Source organism: Falco punctatus (assembly GCF_963210335.1).
Source record: "Falco punctatus genome assembly, chromosome: 10".
In the NCBI taxonomy this organism is placed as follows: domain Eukaryota; kingdom Metazoa; phylum Chordata; class Aves; order Falconiformes; family Falconidae; genus Falco; species Falco punctatus.
The window spans coordinates 10,358,827-10,382,173 of record NC_137590.1 but is presented as its reverse complement, the minus strand read 5'-3'; the positions used below and the strand labels follow the sequence as shown (position 1 = coordinate 10,382,173).

Below are 23,347 nucleotides of genomic sequence, written 5' to 3'. Positions count from 1 at the left end.
CAGCTTCTAGGGGCAATTACACATGAACTGGCTTGAAAGGGTAAAAGCAGAGTCAGGTCTCAGGAAGTAGAGAGAAACCTGGTATAGATGTGGGATCAAAGACCAGACTGCAGTCTCCTCTGTTCACTGACCTGAAGGGATTTACTCTTGTTCATGCATTTTCTTCAGTTGCTTTGAGGGGCCTCTAGTGATAGACAGTATACACCCACAGCAAGAATTGACTACAAGCCTTTCTGTCTCTCTTCAGTGTGCTGGGAAACTGAAAGTGGAGGAAGAAGGACCTCTGGCATGCATGTCTCATTCTTCCTAATTTTGCTATAATGCCCTATTTTCACTTTATAACTGGATACATGTTTAACAGCCAAAAACACACATCTCCAGTCAAACAAACAAAAGATTGGACATTCAAACAACTGAAATAGATTTCAGTCTCCCATCTTTGCCAAATAATCTCTTCTCTGCCAAACAGCCACAGACAGAGAGAGATATGCTACTACAATATGCAACAGTAGAAGATGTTTTCCAGGGGAAAAAATGAAAATCTTTGCCTGAAATATAATTGGCACACACAACTGGCAAAATAGAATCTGACTCCATGACCAGACTACCATACTTGGTGTGGCAAGACCATTCACAGCAATACATACCAGGAACATGTTTCCAACACAGTTCCGCCTTTGTACAGCTGCGGCCAACACCACTCTGATGAAGGAGTAATCCTTGGTTTTAGTTTAGCATTTTATAAAGGAACAGTTCTGTCCCTGTTCTTCCATGCAGCTCTATCAGTCTCTCAATAGTGGCTACAGAGCCATCACTTACCAGCAAAGCAGAGCTGTCATTCTCCCGACGTGGCCTCAGGAGTCTGTTCCCAGGCAGGAAAAGCTGTCAATAATAGCTGTGAGGAAGAAGATGGAGGGATAAGGAAATTAATCCCTTTGCCTCTCTAAGCAACCTAAGTAATATCCTCCCATATCTGAGCATCTTGCAGTTCAGTCTACCTCTCTTCAGGGTAAGCATGCAAAATAGGCACGATACCTTGTTTTCAATGCTAAGGCTACATGCCAAGATGAGAAATAATTTGCTTGTGGCCATGCAAGACAATTGGACATGAGGCAATAAGGTGCACCACCTGTATTGTAGGCTACAGTTTTCTACCAAGATACCTTCTGGACTCTCTAACATTGATCTCTGCATGAGTTAACTTATTCTGCTGGTGGAAGAGAAATTTGCTTCCCATACCCCAAAGCGCAGAGCTAGGTTATTCTGCCAAATAAGCTAGTTACAACCAGCTCAGGTATCTCTGTGCTGCATTAGTCCGCAGTGTAGACATTCATCACATCTGCTCAGGTCACAGATTAGCACCTAATTTCTTTGCCATGTTTCCCTGTAGGACCTTCACAGTACTAAAGCTTTACTCATCTCTACAGCCCCAACAGTTTTGCAAGGCCCAAACTACTTTGCAAGGATTGCAAAACATGTTTGAACTTGTACATTTTCCCAGTCACAACGGGTTGCTCCGCCCCTCCCCAAGTCCCACAGCAAGCTGGCACAAGGGCTGGAAAATAAGCCAATCCTCCCGCCTGCCCCAAACCCCACACCATCTTGAAGATCAACAGTGTCTCAAGAATTGATCAGATACGTGTGGATGCAGACACACAGAACATGAATTTGTCATCTTCATGTATTCTTACATTCCCTTTCCCCTGTCACTTTTTCCTCTAGGCTATTTCTATATTCTAACTCTGCCTCTAATTTCTACTCTGGGTTTTCATTATGCTCCTGGTATAAGAGACACACATCCCTTTCCATCTTGTTCTTGCCACGTAGTTAGAAGTAACTATAGATGATTCCTAAAGGCTTGCGACCTCGCTGCAGTACATTTCTCAACATTAAGCTCCTCCAGCTCCCTGTTGATCCAAATCACTCTGAATTTTATTACCCTTCTCTGTATTGCCTGACTCCCTGACCCTGTACTTTATGGTTAGTCCAACCTTTGCATTCCCATCAGAAGACACTTCTCAGCTAACATTAGATTCAAGCCTTTTAGAGCTGCTGATACAAGAGAAACCCCTAAGAAGTCCTGAAGGGTGGAACCAGGGGTACTAACAGCACAGGAGCAATAAGCTTGTTCCCTAGCCAGCATGATCAAAATGATGGATCTTGCCAAAAGTGTCAGTTGCCCAATTTTTTTCTTACCAAAGCTATAGGGTTTCCTTCACGCCCTTTAATTACTCAAACCTTACTTAAGGAACGTGGTTCAAACAAACAAACATAAAAAAAAAAGTTACAACAACGTGGCATGATCTTGACATACAAGATGTCAGAACCATTATAAACCCCTTTATTCCAGAATGATGTCTTTTGTGCTTAGAGGCATGCTTGCTATTCATAGATCTACTGCTCAGCTGTTCCAGTTTTTAGTTCTGCATAAATGCCCACTCATTATGTCCAGAGGGTTTTGCCTGTAGCTTTGTGTTTGTAGCCTTGAGGCAAATGTCTTGATGGCTTAGGGAACTCATAGCGAATGACCAAATAACATCGGATTTTCCACAGCAACGAAGCCATTATGGGACAGCATTTCTATGTAACAGCACCCTTCAGTGTGCAATCATTATAACTAAGGATTTAACCAGGCTCTGGGGACACAACAAAATCACTTTGAAGCCAAAAATCCACAGTGAAATCTTAAGCATTAGATTTCTGAAATGCTTCTCAGAACTGTTTGAGTCAGGCAGCTTTGTCAGTTACAGTAAAACCAAGCAAAGGGGAAGGAGTTTTATGCACATCTTAAGAACAAATCCAAGCATTCAGACCAGTGTATGCAGAGCTGGGAGTGCAGCATGCATTCGCTGTACACAGGTTTTTTCAGTTGCATGCAGAGCCACCATAAGCGCACACACAAGTCCTAGTTAACATTAATATCAAGAACAGAATTTTAGCTGTTGCTAAAATGTAAGCATCTTGCTCACAATTTTAAGGAAAATCTCTAGTTAGGCTGCAGGAGATTACAACAAGCCTCTGTAAATCTTCATAGCCTAGGGAATCCAGAGCCTGAAACCTGCCCCATTTCAGCTGTGATACTCCCCACCGACTGACCAAAGAATTCATCTGGTGGGTTCCTGCTGAATTAGAGGTCTGTGCAGATCAGGTTTACGATGGAGAAGGGAGGAAAGTTTATGATAGAAAGGATCAAGGATACAGCATAAGCACTGGGTGAAAAAAAAGTGTGCAAGTATGGTGGGTTGACCTTGGACTGCAGCCAGGCAGCCACCCACCCAGCCGCTCTCTCAACCCCCTTCCTCAACAAGGGAGAGGGCAAGATGAAAATATTCATGGGCCAAGAGAAAAAAAAAAAACAAAAAACACACACCACAAAAAACAGTGAGATCCCATACCAAGTACTGTAAGTACTGTCATGAGAAAAACAGGCTTGATCTGAGGAAAACTAATTTAATTTATATCCAATTCAAATAGATTTGGATCGTGAGAAACAAAGACAACATTAAAACACTGCTTCATTCCCTACTTCTTCCCAAGCTTAACCTTACCCCTTCATTCCCAACTCCTCTACCTCATACCCACCGCCACGGGCGGCAGGGAGGGCATGGGGAACAGGCATCCCACCCTGCAGCTCCCTCCCCTCACACGGCTGCCCTGCTCCGGCCCAGCTCCGCCATGGGCCAGGGGAGGTCTCTGCTCCAGCACTCTCAGCCCCTCGGGGACAGCAGGGCTGTTCCACACACTTTTTCCCCTCACTCTTGCGCAGCATTTTGCCCTTTCTTACACCTGTGTGCCCAGGGATGGCCCCAGTGTCACTGACAGGCTCGGCTGTGGCTGCAGGGGGCCGCTGAGGAACCGGCTGGAACCAGCCAGAACCGGCTGGAGCTGGCACAGGGCAGCACCTCACCTCTCCTCACAGAGGCCCCTGCAGCCCCACCACCAGAGCCTGGGCATACGGACACCCATACAGCAAGCAAAAAAACACACACAAAAAAATTTTGAGAAGCCATAAAGGAAGCCTCCCGGGTCTCCAATGAGAGAATCTCTCAAACTGGAAACAAAATTCCAGCTGAAACCTGTCAAAACTGCCTCCCCACTCTGCTCTGTGAGGGCCAGGTTGCACCTACAATACGCAGATTTGCAGCAGGAGAGTCCCTCTGCACCCACCCCGATGGCACTGGGAGCTGGAAAAGGAGCTCATGTGGAAAAAGCAGCTGTTTTGATGGGGAAGGTGTGGAAATAATGATATGCAGAGCAATCTGTGTGAGGCAGCCTGCTCCCCTCACCCACAGGCCTCATGCAGGGCTGTAGTTAACGAGCTCCCCGTCATGGCACATGAGAAACTCCACCGGTGCTTCAAGGAGAGAAGGCAGGACACCTGCCTGCTGCACATATGGCCGCTTTCCCCCCCAACAAAGGCAGGGAATAAAATTCAGGCAAGGACAGAACATGGAGCGGTGTAGTTCAGAGAGCACAGTGCCCTGGTTCTGCTATTAGTGAGACAGCAAGAACAAGGCACAAACTTCTGGCTGGTTCCTTCTACCCCTTAATAGAAAGCACCCCAAAAAGGCAGCATTTTACCCCGCACACATCTCCGAGGATGAAGCTGTGTTTTGGTAAATCTTCAGAGATGCTAAGGGTTGGATAAGGGCTGCATTGATGAGGCAGGAAGTTGAAGCATGGATCAGAAATGTGTGACTGTATGGAAAAATCGGAGGTGTACTGAGACAAGTAACCCTCTTGTATAAAAAGGTGATGTGGTCCTGCACTGGAATGCCATGGAAAAGGGGCGCCCAGTCACATCCCTCCCCAGTTTGTAACCCTTGCACACGAGGGCTATCGTATTTTGACATGACTCAGAACAGCTAACTACAGAGTAGGGATTAATCTGACTGTGCATCTCGCTCCAGATACAGCATGATTTTTGCATCTCCAAGGAGGCTGGATTAATAGCAGCAGCTAGCAACATCACTGTCACAACAAGTTAGCGCTGCCAAAAGAAGTAACAGGAAGAATAACCTCTATATTACAAAGGCTTACAAAATGGTTCAACCCAGCAGTACTGCTAGACAGTGTTTTAGCCCAGCAGTGACTCACCATAAATGCTCTCATGCTCCTTGTGCTGGAAAACACTGTGGAAGTCTCCCCTTGGCAAGTCCTGCAACAGCCCCACTGTGGCCAGGCTGCAGTCAGCACAGCCTGGAAGAGTCGTGCTTTTTACCCTCACCTTCTTCCCTCTCCAGGGATGCAAATTCCTACCTGTCTGGTGGCTATGGATTTTAGCCCTGACGGAAGAGTCTGGGCCCCAGGAGTTTTTTAGGTACATATTTTTGAGAAATATATACATTCTTTAACACTTTTCCCTTGTATCATAAGGGTCAGCTGACACACGCCAGAGGGAACAGTCTCCATTCACAGTGATTCAAAACAAAACAAAAAAGTTTAGTTCTTGCCATTATATGCCCATTGGACTTCACAAGTTTTCAGATTTCTTCCTCAGACACAAGAACCTTCTTTCCTTCAAACTGCTCTTTTGGATAAGCTAGGAACCACAACTTTTGTTGTGTATGAAGTACTTGGGATGCAGCCCCAAAGTTGCCTGCATATGACAGTCTTTCAAGCCCTCTGAAATAAGTACAGGACACAAGAGTCCACTAAAGAGATTTTCAGCAGCCAGACATCAAATTACCAGCTCCAAGAATCAGCTCTCACACCCAGCAGCACGAACTGGTTTGCTTGACTTGTTATTGTAATGTGGCTCATTAAATTCTCAGGAGAGAATATTCCACAAGATCCCAGATCCAGCGCATCACATAATAACTGTTTCCACCTTTCTAAGTGGAAGGTATGTTGACATGCCAAAACACTGATCCAGGTCATATTTAGGGTTCAGGGGAAATGCGTGTAGGAACCATGAGAAGAATTAGCTTTTCTTGTGTCAACCTGGATCTGTGCAGGGATGCACTTATAAACCCTAGGGAAGAAGGGAAGAATGGGAGGAAAGAAACAGAAAAACTTCCAGAGATGCAGGATGTTGCAAGTTAAATAAGCCATATTAGCACAGATATGGAGCTATTTCTCTGTGCAATCCTCTCTTTCAATATGTTTATTTCCTTTTTTTCCTGGTTTTAAATTTGCACCCTGGTACAAGGCAGGAAATTTCCCCTTCTCCCTGGCTAGTAATTTTATGAGTCTTATTTCATCAGAGATGTGAAAGGGAAGGGGGGAGGAGAAAAGACACAGTAAAAATTTTTAAAAGTTACAGTTTTTCACCAGACACAAGTCCATTTCCTTGTACAATCACTTCATATTGGCCATGCTGACAGTATAGATTGCCTATCCAATGGCACTTTTCACCTCAGGACCACAGTGCAGGCCCATCCACACCCCTCACAACTCTCCTATGACAAGCAGCTATTTGCCTTTTTAGACATGTCTTCTTGATCTGCAAAGAGCTTATTTCATTGCTGTTTATTTCAGTAACAGTTAGGGCCCTTAAATACGTGCCTGATCTGATCAGAGAGGCTTCAGATGTAGCTCACAGAAACAAGACGCAAGTTTATATTGCCTGCATCCAGAGCAAGCAGCTGCCACTGCCTTTCCCTCTGCACAAACAGATGAATACATCCATGCACATGGGCATAGCCATGGACACCATTGCCAAGTCCTGGGGAAAAGCTGAAGACCACAACTTTGGGAGTCCTGCAGGGAGTGGTTGAGCGAGGGATTAGTAAACCAAACCCTGCTAAAACAAAGCCTCTCAGGAAATCCAATACTGCCTCTCATTCAAGTCTATTCATCACCTACAAGTACAGGGCTGTGCTGGAAGCAGTTTGGTTGGTTCAGTTAAACCAACTATTAAAATTGTAGCCAGTTCCTTAAGCAACAGCTGAAAATAACTTCCAGCCAGCTCTGCTGCTCAGCCTAGCCATCCCATTCCCCGAGAGGGAACTGGGCATCTGTCCTACTACAGTCTGGGAGCCCCACGTGCCCCCAAGTTCCACACTCTTCTAGGAGCACAGATGAATGAATTTCCAAGCCCACATTAGCATCCAGCCGGGCAGGACATTTTCCACTTTCTTCTATCCCCAAAGCAGCAGATTTCTCCACTCCTTTTTGGATGCAGCAGCTGTAGCTACAGAGGTCCATGGCCATAGCTACGCTTTGGGATGTTCATCAGACTTTCACAAGCACGAGCCAGCATTTCCTAATGCATCACACAGCAGACACAATGTCCAAATTTCACAATTTCCCAAGATATTTTCCCCTCACCTCCACATATTTTTCCACTAAGGAACTTGTGGAGGATTAGCCCCTACGGGAAGCAGTAAGCCCCACACAGGAGGCATGTACAGCTGAGCAACAAGTCATCGGCAGCCTGATCCACACGGTGCCATTTGCATGAAACCCACTCACTCTCAGTGAGCCAGTACTGGCCAAGACTGTAAGTAAGGTGCATTTCTGGAGATCATAGGCCACATACTGACCTCTGCATTAGCATCAGAGTCACCTACTGCAATTAAACAAAGTAAGAACGCCTTGGTTTTGTGACTCGACAAGCTTTGGCAACCCTCTCCACACCACAGCCTTGCTGCAGAAGGAGGGGTTTCTCCTACGTGTGGCAGCCAACACATTTGGAGAAACAGCTCCTTCAGAAGGGATGAGTTTCCCCATCACTGGTCCAATATTCACTCTGTTTATGGCCCTACCTCTGGGTTGTTGTTTTCCCCATGTATAGTATGACAGATTTCCAAAATAGACAGTCACCCCTGAAATAATTTCAAGCCCAGTTACTGACACTGTCATTTTGGAAACCACAGGTTTCTGACAGCCCATTTTTGTAAAGCTCTTTCACCTATTTTCTTCCCTTTTATGCAAAAAGGAAACAAAATTTCTCAGTTTTAATCTTGTAAAACATATTATGCAAATGTATGGGGTTTATGTAAGATGATGGCCTGTGGCCATATCACCCCTGGCCCCGGCTGTGATCTCGTTAGATCTCCCAGCCCGAACAGGCTGGGGCCTGCTCAGCGTTGGCTGCGAGACCTCCGGAGCAAGCCAGGTGCTGCCGCGGCCCAGGCGGCGGTTCAGTAGGTGGCCCCGCCGCTGTGAGTCAGCGCCCACGGGTGCTCAGCACCACCCACCCGGGCAACGCACGCAGTGGCCGAGGCACGGCCCCGGTCCCCACGCGAAGCTTTGGAGCATCCCCGCGCCCAGCACAGCCTGCACACACAGCGCAAAGCGCTTTCCAGGGGAAAACCTCCAGGTTTTCGAGAAAGCAGCAAGGGAGAACACTTACGGGGTCCCGACCAACCCAGATAGACAGTGAGTAGTGTTTGAAGCAATCCGGAAGGCAGCTGATCATGCTTCCCCCACCCCCACCACGCCTTTAACTACCCGAGAAAAATGAATGGAAAGGAAATCCCGCAATTGATTTAACACGTTTCTCTCACCTTTTTAACTGGCACCCAACGACTCATTCTCATCTTTACCTTTCTGATGCAATTCGCTACACCGTGCTTTGCCAGCAAATATGAAAAAAAAGAATTGATTTTAGCTATGCTTATGTTACTTGTTAACATCACAATCACACAAGTCCTGAAGAATACCAGACAGAAATCGGTTTTACTTAGGATGTTAACAAAGAACACTGACCACTCTGAATCCTTCCCCCAGTCTAACAGGTTTTCTGGAGTCAGTCCCTGGAAATACTCTCTGCAGGGAAGTTAACACGAGTACCTCACAACAGCATTACCAGGATCTTATCAACTTTTATCTTCCACCAGACAAAGCCACTAAGTACAAGACGTTTATTTGCCAGACAATACAAAGATTTCCTACTATTGGAGCTAGAAAACAGTACTTGAGGCTCTGAAGGGGAGAGCCTACTGTTTACATAGAAGCATGCATACTTTTTCTCCTCCTTTTAACGTCTTCACAACGACCTCATACACATGCAGATGTTCCCTGCCTACAGCCACTGTACACACTGTTACCAGACACTCAGCAGACAAAGAAGCCTTACCTTTGCTGAAGCGATGGTGCTGGCAAGTTCTAAGGAAGGAGCTGCAGCCCAGCAGTGCTGGGAGAGAAGTGGTTCTGATATCTGCTGCACAGCTGAAGTCACTCAGCCCAAACCCCAGCTGATTTCCCTCACTTAATCAGGCGACCTCATAGCCTAATTCCCAAACGTGCTTTAGCCTGGGCTTTTAGGAACTTGTGTGTGAGGTCTGGAAAACAGGAACCTCTGTAGTAAGGCAAAAATGGTAGCCCTAAGTAATGCCTCTGTCCACGTTACCTCTTTGTCTGCGTCACATTAACTGGTTACAGCCTAGTTAAAAGCTATACATTTTTAACTTAATATAATAAGACCTCAACTGTAAAAGGCCTTTTCCCTCTTATGATGGCAGGGCCAGAACCCATCTGCACTGATGTTTTCAGTACTATCCACACTGGGGTTTCTTGTTCAAGGTTGTAAAGAACCAGAGCCTCATCCAATATGCTTCTGATATAGAAAAGACCCAGACTTGGGCTTAAATGCCAAAGGTTACTTGGCTTTGGGTCTCTGAGGTAAGAACCACCTGCTGAGAGGTTTGGTGGTCATTCCTTTCTTAAGGACACAAGGACAGATGTCCAAATACTGGACAGTGGTTTCTGGCAATTTAGGACCTGCCCCAGGTCTCACTGACACATTGAGCCATCTGGCTTCCTTTGCACCTTTGTGCACCTTGATCTCTGAAAACTCAGTTTCCTGGCATCTCCAGCTCTGAACATTCTCCAGCTTCTCTCATGTTTTCTCTGGATTTCACCACACCTTAACCTTAAATATAGAGCATCAGTTTGGAGTAATTGGAGATTCTTAATTAATTAGAGTTATAGATTTAAGGAGTCAAAGCTTGACAAATGAGCTCAGGTAAATTTTGCTGCAAGAGCTGGAGAAAATTACCAATCCCAGGTACCTGCCCTACCCTTCTGCTGGAGGTTAATTACTGTTTCTCTTGCACAGCCAAAAACACATGTGCCTCTATCCCAGCTGCTCCAGCTCACAGTCCAGCACCCAGCTCAGCTCAAGCATCATCCAGTGCCAGGCTACACCAAGGCACAGGCTGTGCTTTGCATCTGCCCCTGTCCTCCAGCAGGCATGGTGGAGGATGACCCTACACCTGCAGCCTTAGCAGCAGGGCTTATGGCTGCAGGTCTTTTCCTTCGCTCCTTGTGGCTTTTTCAGATCTGTGGTCTTCCAGCAACAAGCAGAGGGTACAACAGCCTGACACAACATAAAGAGCATCTTACTACCTTACAGAGACAAAATAATGTTTCACTAAATACAACTTAAAACCTGCACTGTTCGTGTGGTTTGGGCTCTGGTTTTGGTTGGGTTTTGTTTTGTTTTTTTTTTCTTTCTCTGTGGAATTGATGTGCTGCAAAGGAGGAAGGACAGGAGGAGGACCTGGCAGAAATGATTTCCACCTGCCAGAGGGTTGCAATCAAACATTTTCCCTTATCTCTGCTTTAGCATCCCTGTCTATAACAAGTGAGCTGGAATCGTTTGAATCCATTTTCTGTTGTTAGTGAAGAACTCTTTCAATTAAATAGAAATTATTTTTTTATTGCAGTGATCAGCTGAAGAACACTACCTTTCAGATCCTCCTAGTTTAAACTGATACTTTCCCCTCAGTTTTATGCTGAATGACCTGGAAATATAAGCTCTAAAACTCACCTAAAACAGGATTTCTGTTATTTTGTTTATTGTAGATCTCTGAACTTACTCCTATATTCACAAACAAGTGTTTTAAGTTTTGTGGCAGAGAGTGTCTGTATGATTATGTGGGTTTAATTTTAAATTGTGAGTAAAACTGTAGATCACATTCAGGGAACATGTCACGGAATAGTAGTAGCCTGTGAGCAAGGCCTTCACAAGAACCAGTTAAAAAGGGCTGTTTAGCCAAAAAAGAGGAAAAATGGAATATTTGTGGCCAGCCCTTACACAACAAGGACACACGGAATCCAGCTGGAACATACTTGTAAGACATGCAAGAGCACCCAATGAATGTGAAATGGCATCTGAAACTGGGAGAAAGCTTATTTTATATCACCCTATGAAAGTGAAAATGAAAGAGGGAGAAGGCCACAAATGATACAGAACAGAATTTAACAATTTGTTAAAAATATGGTCCCAGCATAGGCCCCATGTAATTTTGACAGAGATGGTCATCCATGCAGCTACATGGATAATGTGTCATTAGGCAACAGGCAGCAGCAATAGCCAGGCACCATAGAAATGTTACAACAGACCACAACTGGTTTGGATAACACACAGATTTTGCAAAGACATGGTATCTCTAGCTGTGGCCAGGGTTTAGGAACAAATTCTCATTTGCATGGTTCCATCTGCATTTCCTGTGGCTCACCACCAAGCCTTGGGTCACAACCCCAACAGGACCCCAGAGCACTCAGCAAAACTGGACTCAGGTTTCCTGCACAAAAACCTGCAAATATCAATAAACAGAAACATTATAGTTTGGAGATTTATTTTAGTGAGAGGGAAGCATCTTTGTCCCCAGTCTCATAATGTTCTTTTAGTGGAGTAACGGTTCTGGGACAAAACCTTAACAGCACTCTATCTTTTTCATTAAAAAAAATTTAAATTTTGAAAATAATCAAGCTCTTATTGCAGAACGTGTCCCAGAAGGCAGCCCAAGCCCACTGCCAGGACCATGGCTGCACACCAATAGGACAAAATAGCTACAAAGATGTACATAAACATCACGTGGGGAAAAACAGAGAAGAAAGGGCTACAGCAAATAAGCACAGCAGGCTGTCACCGCAAGTTAGACCCATTTCAAGATCCAACGCTGGGTTTATGCGTATTGCAAAAGTCTGAGGGAGCAGAGGGATAGACAGTAGTAAGGCTGCAGCCAAAAGTGACAAGGTGGGACAAACCATTTGTAAATAACAGTGAAACAAGTGAAGAGTAAAGCAAAAACTAAGTTAAAAAATGAAGTTAACTGTAACCAGTTACTAAATTAAGACAGAAGCTAATTATTTTTCATTATTTTCTTATAAATTACTAGCTTTTCACTCTGAAGCTGTGAACACTAGAAAAAAAAAAATCTTTAAACTGAAAACAACACAGCCATGAATGAAGTCAGATTATTTCCTGAGCAAGGGTCTTGAATAATCATCAGGTTTGCAATTAACAATCTGTAACAATCAGGTTGCCTGTCAGGTAGTAGGGTTGCAAAGGTCATGCTCTCAGCTGCTGCAGGTGAAAGCAGCAGTGTTGATGCCTGCCATGGCTCTAACACTGCTGGGAAAGATCCCAGCATCCTTCAATGCCCAGCTGCTGCTGATGGCCAAGTGAAAGATGGTTGAGATTTTTCCTTTTTTCCACAAGCTATTTTTATATTGAGTGACATGAATTCAACTATTTTGTGGGTATGTGTCAAAAAATATTTTTGCAGAAGGGCAATACTTAAACCTGTCCATTTCAGCTTCAGAGTTTTTACTTTCAGATCCTAATAGTTTAAAGTCATTTCCCATTATAAAAAGACCAAACCCATTATTTTTCTGGGAGAATGACAAGGGACAAGATTGGACAGAGTCATTTGAACATCCATTTTCAAAGGACATGACAAATGAAACTTTGGAAGAGTTTTACATTAGAACTTTTATTTTCTTCTAGCCAGCCTGGAAATATAGTATGTAAAAGCAGTAAAAAGCATGAAACATTGAGGATCAGAAAAAACAATTAAATACTTTCCTGCATGTTCAGATAACTTTGTGCTTTTTAGATTTCCCAAGAAGTTACTAGCCTATTGACATCTACCTTAAGATTAATAATTTTGGATGACAGACAAGTTCAGGTCAGAGTTTAACCGTTCTCTTCAGTGAATGGAGCAGAAGACATTGTTCTTGTTGCGTATTACTGACACAACTTATAAGGTAGCTGAGCCTTAGAATAATGCAACATCTAAAATACACAGTAGAGAAAAAGCATTAAGGTAATGGAAACTCAACATTTCTAATGTTCCAAACATATAAATAGAACCGAGCCAGTACATTAAACAATTGACTGGCTTTGCTTGAATGCATGCAGGAATAAATGGAAACATCCTTATTTCCTATCCCAAGGGGCAATTATTTCAGAGCCTGGTTTTGTGCATTAATAAAAAGCAAGATTCCATTGTCTGGTAGCTAAAATATCTTACTATATATGCTGTATAAGCAGTCCAGCAGCAGAAACAGGAAAAAAAAATATCCCCAGAACCCTAGGACTGCATTCTCTAAACAAGTTGTGACCGCACCTAGCAAGTTTATGTTTGTATATATATAAAATCAGTAAAAATATTATCAGAATGGTATATTGTTTTTCTGTTTTAGAAGTTCTGTTAGTCATCACGTGTGCTGGCTGCACTGTGTCTACAGATGGTCCAAAATGCTTATTTCTCAAATGCTCTAACAAATGCAAAGGGTGGAATTTCACACCTCTTTAGGAGAGAGGGGACTAGATTGCAACACAAAAACCAGCTTTCTCCCAGCTCACCACTGATACATCCATTCATTTCTTTGAGCTTCCCTTTCTTCTCCCTGCACACCTTCAGTAGTTTGCCATTATCCTTTAAAGGAAAAATAAGAACATAAAAATAAACTAAAAACAAAGTATTCCAAAATCATACATATTGCCTCTTCTGCACATCTGTGAAAGAAACAGACTGCCACGATGTGAACCAAATTCTTACACTTGAGGTTATTGGCCGGTGTCACTGTTCACAACGTTTGCTCCGGCCACATGGCTGACTGATCAGGTGTTGAAAAGCCAAGGACAGACTAAAACCCAGGTGCATATTATTCCTTTTATCATTAAGCATTGGGAAAGGGTGGGGTGGGGTGGAGTTTCTCTTCAGGAAGGTTTGTTTGGCTGTTTGTGGCACCCAAGACACTGAATGCTACTGAAAGCCTGAGATCCTGCCTCACCCCTACCACACAGAATACATTGGGGACTTCCTGGAAAATGCTGTAAACTTCCTCAAATAAGTAAAACTGGGCTGAAGCCAGATGTGAGACCTATCAAATTTCACACACAAGGATTTTGCAAATATTTGTCATTAGAGACAGATTATTCTAATAAGGTCAGATTCACTAGAAGGCAAAGCTGGGGGGATTGATTTTTATTTTGAGGAAGACTGGCACTTTGTGTTTAAGCTGCCTATGATAATGACATCTTAGGAAGAAAAAAAAATAATTATTGGAGATACATAACGTGTTTAATTGAAACCATTAGTTTTACTGGCAAACAGCTTCATATTTCTGTTCTGTTAATACGAACAAAGTGCTGCAATTATGACTCAATACATAATGTCCTCTAGTGCTACTTGCCCCACATTCCCAAAGTATAGAAAGAAAACAAAACTGTTTTCAGTTAATAAAATATTCCATGCTTCTATCCAGAATACTTTTATTATATGGTTATCATATACATCAGCATTATATTGGGAACATTTACAAATATGTAAAGATAGTTCAGAACCTCCATTATTCACATACACACTAACTCACACACTCATTTTGCATGTCTAGTCAGTTATCAGGTGAATGATGCACAAAATTATTGCTTTGTGAACATACACCTCAGATTAAATCTAATCTTCAGTGGCAAGAATTGAGATATTTAAAACAAAACAAAAACAAACCAAGTCTTAAATACCCTGTATAACATACCTGTGCATAAACCTAAAGATATGTTTAGATTACCCATTACCTTTGACATACTTACCAAAATTAAAATTTGAAACCCATTTATAAAAAAAAAAGTATTAAAAAGTTCACCATTATTTACAAGTCCGATTAAATTACACATAAATAAATATTTACATTCAACAGACTGCTTCCCTTAATACACATAAAGCCTCCCTGGAAATATTTTTTGGCCTTAATAGGCCAAAAAAAAAAAAAAAAATAAAAAAATGTGCCTATTCTTTCAAGTTTCCCCCCAATTTAAAAAAAAGACATTATAAATATGTGAATAAAGCTGCAATATCCTTAGACACAGAAAAGTGAATTTTCTAAAAGCAATTCCATTTTGAACTATCCCTTGTTATAAAAAAAAAAATAAAAATCAAGGTAATATTAACTGTAGCCAACATTACTGCAGTTTGTGAAAGCCTGAACATTTCCATAAAAATAAGCATGTCAAATACCATCAGATAAGGTTCTAGTACTCTCTTATGGTAATCTGAAGGGGGGGGGGGGGGGCGGGCGGGGAGAACACAAAAAAACAACCCACACAATAATCTTGCTATTTTGATGTGTTTATAAAAAAATTTTAATGTATATAAATCTATAAACCATTGTTTAATACTGCTTTATTGTTACTGTTGCATTTAGAGAGAATAAAACCCTGAAACTGTACCAGATAACAAATAGGCTTCCATCTAAAATCTGTATCTTAAAAACTATACATTAAGCTGGTCACCACTAGATACTTGGATATGGAAAAGAAATCTGTATCTCTGTGTATTTCCATCAAAACCCCTTTGTAGCACCACTTTCACAACAAAGTATTTCAGTACACTTGTACCAAGTACTTATCTTCTGGTATTTGCTTCCACAGATAAGGGATACTGCAGCTTTTAGAGAGACTTGTCTCATGGATCCAGGAGGAGTGAAGATCCCGAATAAGATGATTTTTTTAATCCTTTTTCCCCCTCCTTTCTTTAAAGAAAAAAAAAACAAACCCCAAAACAGTAACAAACAAAAAAAAAAAACCACCCCAAACAAAAAAAACCCCAAATTTCTATGTTCCCCCCAGCAAGAAGATCCCAGGCTGTGTTTAGGAGGAAGAGTTTAAAGTCTGGTTTCTCTCCTTTTACTTCCTGTGCTTATCCATTTTATCAATGGTTTTGTTGGTTTCTGCAGGGCTCTGGTCGCCAGCGTTCATGTATGTCTTGTCTGCTATTTTTAATGCTTCATTTAGGTAGTTCTGGACGGATGTCATGGCAGCACAGATGGCAGCACTCCCAAAGCCATGTGTGATCAGGCTAAAATGAGTCAAACAGCCCTGGATGCCAGGGTCCAAGATGGGACTAGGTCTCGTGTTTCCAAGAGGAGTTCTGTCCTGAGTGAGGAGGTCTGTGAATTCCTTACAAATCTGCCTGCAAGACACAAAGTGATCACACTTTACACCATGGTGGGAATTTATGCAAAAGCAAATAAATAAATAAAAATAACATTAAAAGTCCGTATCAAATATTTAGCAGTTATGTGGGAATTAAGAGTTTTCAGAAATTTATTACTGCAGCAGCAGCATCTAAAATTAATTATTTATTAGCATCAATTTCCGATTAACTTTCTGTTAATATCTATGTCACAAAAACTCATACACATTCTGCAAAACGACCTCTCCACCTCTCGTGTCTGGCTGGCTCTGCATCATTTGCTCTGCATTTTAAGGGGAGAGTGGGAATTTTGAGCTAGTTTCTATGAGAACTTCCACAGCTGCAGTTAAGTGATTTAGAAAGACTAAAGCAGCTGAATAGGCGATTCAGTTTAGTTGTGCATATTATATGTATATGCCCTCTTTAAGAGAGATTCAGGCCCTGATCCTGCAAACTAACACATATGCCTTGCAAAACATGAGTGGTTAATAATGCTCAAACATATGTTGTTTGCTGCTTGTAAATCTGTCCCATTGATGGGATTTCACAGGAACTGAGGATATCTTAACAGAATCAATTTATCAGAATTTCTTGATCACACACATCTTCCAAAAAGATTATTGTTCTTAGTGCCCCTAACAATACCAATAGTGAAAACACTGAAGAGGGGCAGAGCAGTGCTCAGTAAAAAGCGTAAGTTAAAGGAAAGAGAGACACTGTATTTCTAGAAGATATATTCTTGTAAAAGGAGGTCTCTCTCAGAAAGGCTGGATTAACTCAGTAACAAGTAAGTAAGGAGTAAGTTTTGCATAACTGATCTGAGCCCAAAGTCAGGGCAACCCTTCTCAGCAGTTTAAACAGGATTTTGTCAGATCTTCTGCAGACTGAGGGTGCTTTCAAAAGCAAGGAATTACCTCGATCCCAAACCAGAAAACACCTCAGACCAGAACAGATCGTGAGGCTTTGTTAAATCTCAGCCTGGGAAGGCCAGGGCAGGGCAAAGGGGACAGCAAGCACTCCAGCCACCAGTTAAGTGTGACTCAACACAGGTATATCCTACCAAAGGCCTGTTCGGTACATTGTTCATTTACAGGTACAAGTACAGGTCTGCAGAACACCCATTAACAAAGCTTCTCTTCTTTACCCTTCCTTTCTTATCAAGGTTTGTAATAGGAATTGAGTCAAGTACAGGGACTTTTCACATCTGCCAAAGGTTGGCTTTCACTGAAATATTAAAATCTTCACCCATAATAGTGAAAAGGAACTACCCACAATTCTTGACTCCTAGTGTTCCACGGGGGAAACCTGTGTGCTGCTATTGCCAAAAGCAGTTACAAGGACATAGTGGCTGAGCTTCCCTTGCACTCAGCATGCCCACCAGCAACTCTTTTTGGAGATGGCCCCTCTGCACGTACACAGGGGTAGATGAATTATCTCCTGCTCAGAGTCCTGGCACTGCTTCACATTCACATTCCCAGGCCACACCTGCTCTCCGGGTCTTCAACCCCATCAGACCTAGAGGCATCTTTTTCTTAGAGATATAGCTGTCCCAGTATAGGACTTTTTTCTGAGTTTTTTACTACAGTATAAAGAACAGAACTAGTCTAAACTGCTTTAGAGCTATCATACAGGGTTGTTGATATTATTATTATTGGTTCAGACTAAAATAACTGCTGTCATAGTTGGAATTTGAACCAAAACCAAATAAAAAGAATTGCTTCGTCTCTCCGATTAAAGTTACACATGAAAATGTACCAAACTGTCCCCAGCCAGATACTCATGGTCAGAAAAAAGAAGGGAAAAAAAAATCCAAACCCAAAACTTACTTTGCAGCAAGAAGCATGTTCTTCCTGTTTGCCATTTCATTGCGGCCCATATGTGGTCTAGTTAAATATTCGGCCACTGCTTTGGAAGGAAACTCTGTCTCACATACATAGCCAAAGTCACGAGCAAGATGCACAGCTTCACCTGGCGCGGGTAAAAGGGAATGCTTATTAAATGTAGTAATACCAATTTGTTGTAAGGAGATCAGGGAAATGAAGGAAAGAGTTCTGAATTTTTGAAGTGTATTGCTGTTTCAGAAAGGGACACTGCTATGTTACCACTATGCCACTCATTACCATGTTCTAATTGATAAATCAGGGTTTCTTTGCAAGTTTGCATCAAGAAAAAAAAAGACCTACCTAGTGACTGCTACAAAAAAAAAGTATTATCTTGGCTTTAAACTAGGAAGAAAAACTCCTGTCTCTATCTAGATTAACTGTGCAGCACAGACTTCAGTCTAGATAAACTGTCCACTGAAGATTTTAAAAAAAGCTGGCAACTAAACACTTTATTGTGTAAGTGGAATTTATCAGTTTAGTATATTTTCAAATTGCTTTCTAATAAGCATTTTCATATAGAAAATAAAATTGCAAGGTACACTTTTTTTCATTAAGGCAATTTGATCAGGCTTTAAAAAAAATGGATTGGCATGATCAGTGTGTTACCTGTAACATACATACATGCATGCATGCATGTGCACACACGTAAGCTCTCTTAAACCCATATTCCAAAGGAAGGTTTTAAATGGAAGTTGCTGTATTATTTGAGCTGATATAGAATTGAAATAGCAGTAAGGTATCGTTAGATCATTTTTCACTTTTCAATTGCTACTTCTATGCCTATTAAACTGTACTACTACCAGGAGCTGCTTTAAACAGAAACACAAAACATAACCACACACATACAGATATATATATATATACACACCCTTCAAGTCAGCTCAACTGATAGAGGGTCCACGTAACATGTTACAGATTAAAGGGGCTCCAGTTTCCTATCAGGAAGTCAAAAGCCATAAATCTCACTTTATATGCTTGTTTATTAGAAAAGCTTCTGAGGATACCACTGAGGTAGGGCCAGGCATTGGAGTCAGCTGCCCCAGATTTTAAAGTTTCCTAATAAGGGACAAAACTCACTAATGTGATGAGTTTCACCCCTTTTGCCTTCCCTGCCTGTCCTGCACACACACTTACAAAACCCAAAGCAACCTACACACCACCACCACCACCACCCTCAAGAAACACAGACTGGACAAACATGCATTTTGAGCATCTTGGCACGTAGGAATTACTGCACCTCTGCCAGCATCCATGCGATGCAGCCGTGAGGAAAAGGAGTATTAGCTGGGTTTGTGCGGGTAGGATTCTGAGGCCAGGGACTTAGCAACCAGATTTGGAGGGAGACTATGGGGGAGAGGAGCACCTCAGAGGCCACACAGCTATTAGTTGCTGCAATGTCCTCATCATGCTCACTTTAAAATAAACAAAAAACTATTATGTTGATGGACTTTCTAGTATTTCCATGCTTTGCCTAGAGGGTAAAAGCTGTATAGAAGGGGGAAAAAGTTTCTTTTTAAGACACATACAAGACTGACCTTCCACCAAAGATGTCAATAGTGTCACATTTGCAGCTTTCCTTCTACCAGCAGGAAGATTCAAGCCAATTTTATCCAGTTTTTCCCTTAATGATCTGCCACCATTTTTAGATTTGGCTCTGTAATTAAAGAAAGAAAAAAAAATGGCCTTATTTATCTTCAGGGAACACTTCTTTTTAAAGATGAGAAATTCCAGTCGCTGACATTCAATAGGGTTCTACTTGGGGTTGGGGGGGGGGGGGAGATAAAAAACAGGCTCTTTTCAAGTGACCTACTTTTTAAATGTTCTACTACAAACCAGCCAGGATGAAGCACAGCAGGTCAAAATCAGAACGTTTCAAACTGCACCATCGAAACCAACAGCTGTATAATAATCAGAAGCTGAATTAAAGTGCATGCAAAAAAGGACATATAAAGTGTCCTTGTAATGATTAATCAAGAACAGATTTAATTCAAAAATTATTCCATGGGGAAACAGTTTATCACTGGAATAAGAAAGCTCCATAAGCCATTTTTGAGATAAAACTTTCAACGGAGAATGGGAACTGCTGCCAGAGCTGTTAATAGCACTTCTCGAAAAGTAGCAGAAGTGCAAAGAAGTTTTGTTTCCAAAGCCTATTAGGATTCAGTGTTGTTGGGCTTAAAAATCAGAAATTTGCTAAAAGACTTTCTTAGCTCCTCGTTATGCTAATCTGGCTGCTCACACACACACACACACACACAAAAGCACAAGAAAAATCACAAACAATAGACACGATGGGGGTGGCTGTAAGGGGAGCAGCAGCCTACCTTCGGAGTACTCCTCCGAGCAAAGAGGCATTGAGACACTCAGGGGGCGAGAGCCGTCTCTGCACCTCTGCTACTGTCACTTTGTATTTTGATGTGGAGCTCAGAAGGGAAAGCCTTCCCGGAACCGAACAAAACACTTCGTTGGGGTTTATGACCACTCCAATTAATCCATCCTTTTGGCAGGGGAGACTCAGAGCACTGTTTTTCGTTAAGGAAATAGGACCTGCGGGAGGAGGAGGGAAAGCAGGTATTTTTATAAAAGGGAAAAATAAATAGGAAGTGGCAAGTGAATTTCCTTTCTACAAAAAAAGACCAGGAGACAGGATTTCGTTTTGCATTAAATGCTCACACCACTGACCCCCGTCCCCACCATCCATCTGAACAGCTATATTTTGCCACACCAAATTTCAAGGAGCTGCCGAACACAACTAATATTTTTTAAAAAACGCACAGAAAAAACATCCCTGAAGCAGCATGCTGCAAGTTAGCAAATCCATGCTTATAAAAAGCCCGACACAACTACAGGCTCCAAATTAGCATCCTACAGCTACTGCCAAAAACTCTTTCTGAGCCGGGGCAGGGAGAAGCCTCCCAGTTCGTGCTGGGTTCATCTTCCACCTCGCACACGCGGATTTACGAATCCGCCTTTGGAATTTAATCCCAACAAACTCATAACAGACAGAACGACAGAGGATGGAGCCCACAAGAGAACTGAAAGTAAAACCTTGCTCGTTAATGGCTTCAGCCTTGAGGTGAATAGGGATAACAAAGGCTTTGCAAGGAGCAAGCCAGAGATCCAGATTTTCCATCCCCTTGCGAATCCACCCAGTTAACCCCAGCGGCGTGCTGCGGCTCAGCACCGATCGGAAAGGGTTAAAGAGTCGAGGTCGGCCCCGCTCCCCGGAGGGGGAGAGATTTTTCAGTGGTGCATCTGACAGCGAAATTATTCTCCCATGAGCTAAACGCAGCAATCAGCGCTCTGACAAACACTTCTGCTTTTCCTCAGTTAGGTATTTGTTTGAAGTCTTCCGAAGAAACTTCCACAGATTTTTTTTTTTAAGCACAAATTTGTTTAAAAACAAAAGGGGGGGGGGGGGGAGAGGAACCCTAAATGACTAAATTGAGTCAATACGCCTTTCTCCTTAAAACCTCAGCTACAAAACCATTTCGATTAAGATAAAGCCGAGCAGGCTTATGCCAGTGAACTCACTCCCTTCTCAAGTCTTGCGAAAAAAGTTGAAGAAAAAAGAAAGGGAAAAAACGACCACAAAAAGATACAAAACTCCAAACTGTCTTTGAATGCTAGCAACAGAAAAGCCCCAAAAAAACCAACCAAACAAAAAAACAACCCACACACACAAAAACACCACAAGCCACACCAAAAAAAAAAAAGCCCCGTGTCACTTCACACACACGCATTCCAGGGCAGCATTACAGTCGGTCCAAGGTCCTGCTTTCGGTTAAAGCCATCCAGAGGAGCGGTCTCGTCCCCGCCGGTGTCCCCGGGGGAGGCTGGCAGCCGCCACGCCTGTCCGCGGCTCAGGGGACGGGGCAGTCCCCGCCGCCACCTTCCCTCGGGTGGCGGTAGAAAACCCCAGTGACCGAGGGTGTAACAAAAACTCCTGCGCCCGCCCGATCCGAAAGGCTCCGTCTCTTAAAAGATAATAAGGCATCAATTCACCGGTGCGTCATTAAACTTTTAACTATTGACAAGGGAAAGTAAACTGCAGTGCCACCTTACTGACCTTTTCTAATGACTGTCTGGTCATGCATTAGTAAGTGCTGATCTTCCACGTTCTGGAAAGAGAAACGGGAGAAAGTTTTGCACCTTGAAAGGCTGAGGGAACGAGCCGGGGACTGCTGGGGGACCCCCACACACTCGTCCCCGCGCTCCCCCATTTTAAGGGCAGAAAAGGGGGGTTTCGCTCCAAGGACGGGGATGGGGCACGTCAAGCAGGGATGCGCGGGAGGGGGCAGTGCCCGGGTGCCGCCCGTCCCCCGGGGTACTCGGGGGGCTCCGGGGGGGGGGCCTTACCTGCACCTCCTCCATCTGGTGGGCCATGTCGTGCAGGCCCAGGTTATCGGCCAGCGCGGAGGCGTCCAGCCCGTGCCCGTGGGGCAGGAGGAGCTCGGAGCGTCGGTACGTTTCCCTGCGGCCGCCGGCGGAGCCGCTCTCCAGCGCCGAGAGGTGGGGGACGAGGCCGGGGCGGCCGTGGGGGGCGAGGCCGGCCGGGTCCTGGCTCTGCCGGTTGGGCCAGGCGCTCTGCTGCTGGCTGGGGGGCGGCGGCGGCGGCTGGTGGAGAGGGTTGATGGAGAAGGGGTCCCCGAGGTGGGAGTAGGGGTCGCTGGACTGGGAGTAAGGCAGCGGCTGGTACGGGGGGGGAAAGTAGGGGGGCTGGAAGTCTGAGGCGCCCGAGTGGGAGAGCGGCGGAGCCGGGCTGTACAGGTGCTGGCTGACCGCCGAGAGGTGCGGGAGCCGCGGATTCCCGTTGCTGCTCCCATCGTGCCGGTCCTGGAAAGCACAGAGAGGTGGGGGAGAAGGGGGGCGGCAGTCAGCGGGGGGCTGTCGGGCAGCCCAGGCTCAGGGGGACGCGCCGGGCGGCGGCACTTGCTGGCCCCGGGTAAGCGGGGAGGAGAGAGCCGCCCTGGAGCCTTCTCTTGGAAGGCGCTTGGCTACGAAACCTGCCCCCCTCCCAGGGAAGAGATTACAAACCAGTTCTCGCTGCCCTCCTCACCCACCGCCACTGCAACACGCTAATCCTCACGCTTGTGCGAGTCAAGGAAAAGTCAAACCAGCGACGCAGCCCGAATCCCGCCGCGCTGCCCGGCTGGGCGGGGGACTCCGATGCCGGGGGCTGCAGACCCTCTGCCCGTGGAGAGGGGGGGCGCTGGGCAGCGCAGGCCGGGGGGGCCCGGCCCCCCCACAGTCCCGAGGCCCCGGGGCCAGCCGGGGCGGCAGCTCTGGCCCGACGGCTGCCGGCGC

General features: G+C 44.1%; 1 protein-coding gene across 1 annotated transcript in view; it reads right to left on the bottom strand.

The window, feature by feature from the left end:
* Positions 1-4,138: 4,138 nt before the first annotated feature.
* The window catches only part of TFAP2C (transcription factor AP-2 gamma), a 46,096-nt gene continuing 26,887 nt past the window's right edge, over positions 4,139-23,347 (bottom strand). The window contains exons 4-9 of the mRNA XM_080405447.1: positions 22,400-22,876; positions 22,110-22,161; positions 20,365-20,587; positions 19,576-19,694; positions 17,984-18,125; positions 4,139-16,154 (exon numbers count right to left, since the gene is read on the bottom strand). Coding sequence (XP_080261573.1) covers positions 15,869-16,154; positions 17,984-18,125; positions 19,576-19,694; positions 20,365-20,587; positions 22,110-22,161; positions 22,400-22,876 — 1,299 coding nt within the window. The 3' untranslated portion in view covers positions 4,139-15,868. The remainder of the gene's footprint in view (positions 16,155-17,983; positions 18,126-19,575; positions 19,695-20,364; positions 20,588-22,109; positions 22,162-22,399; positions 22,877-23,347) is intronic.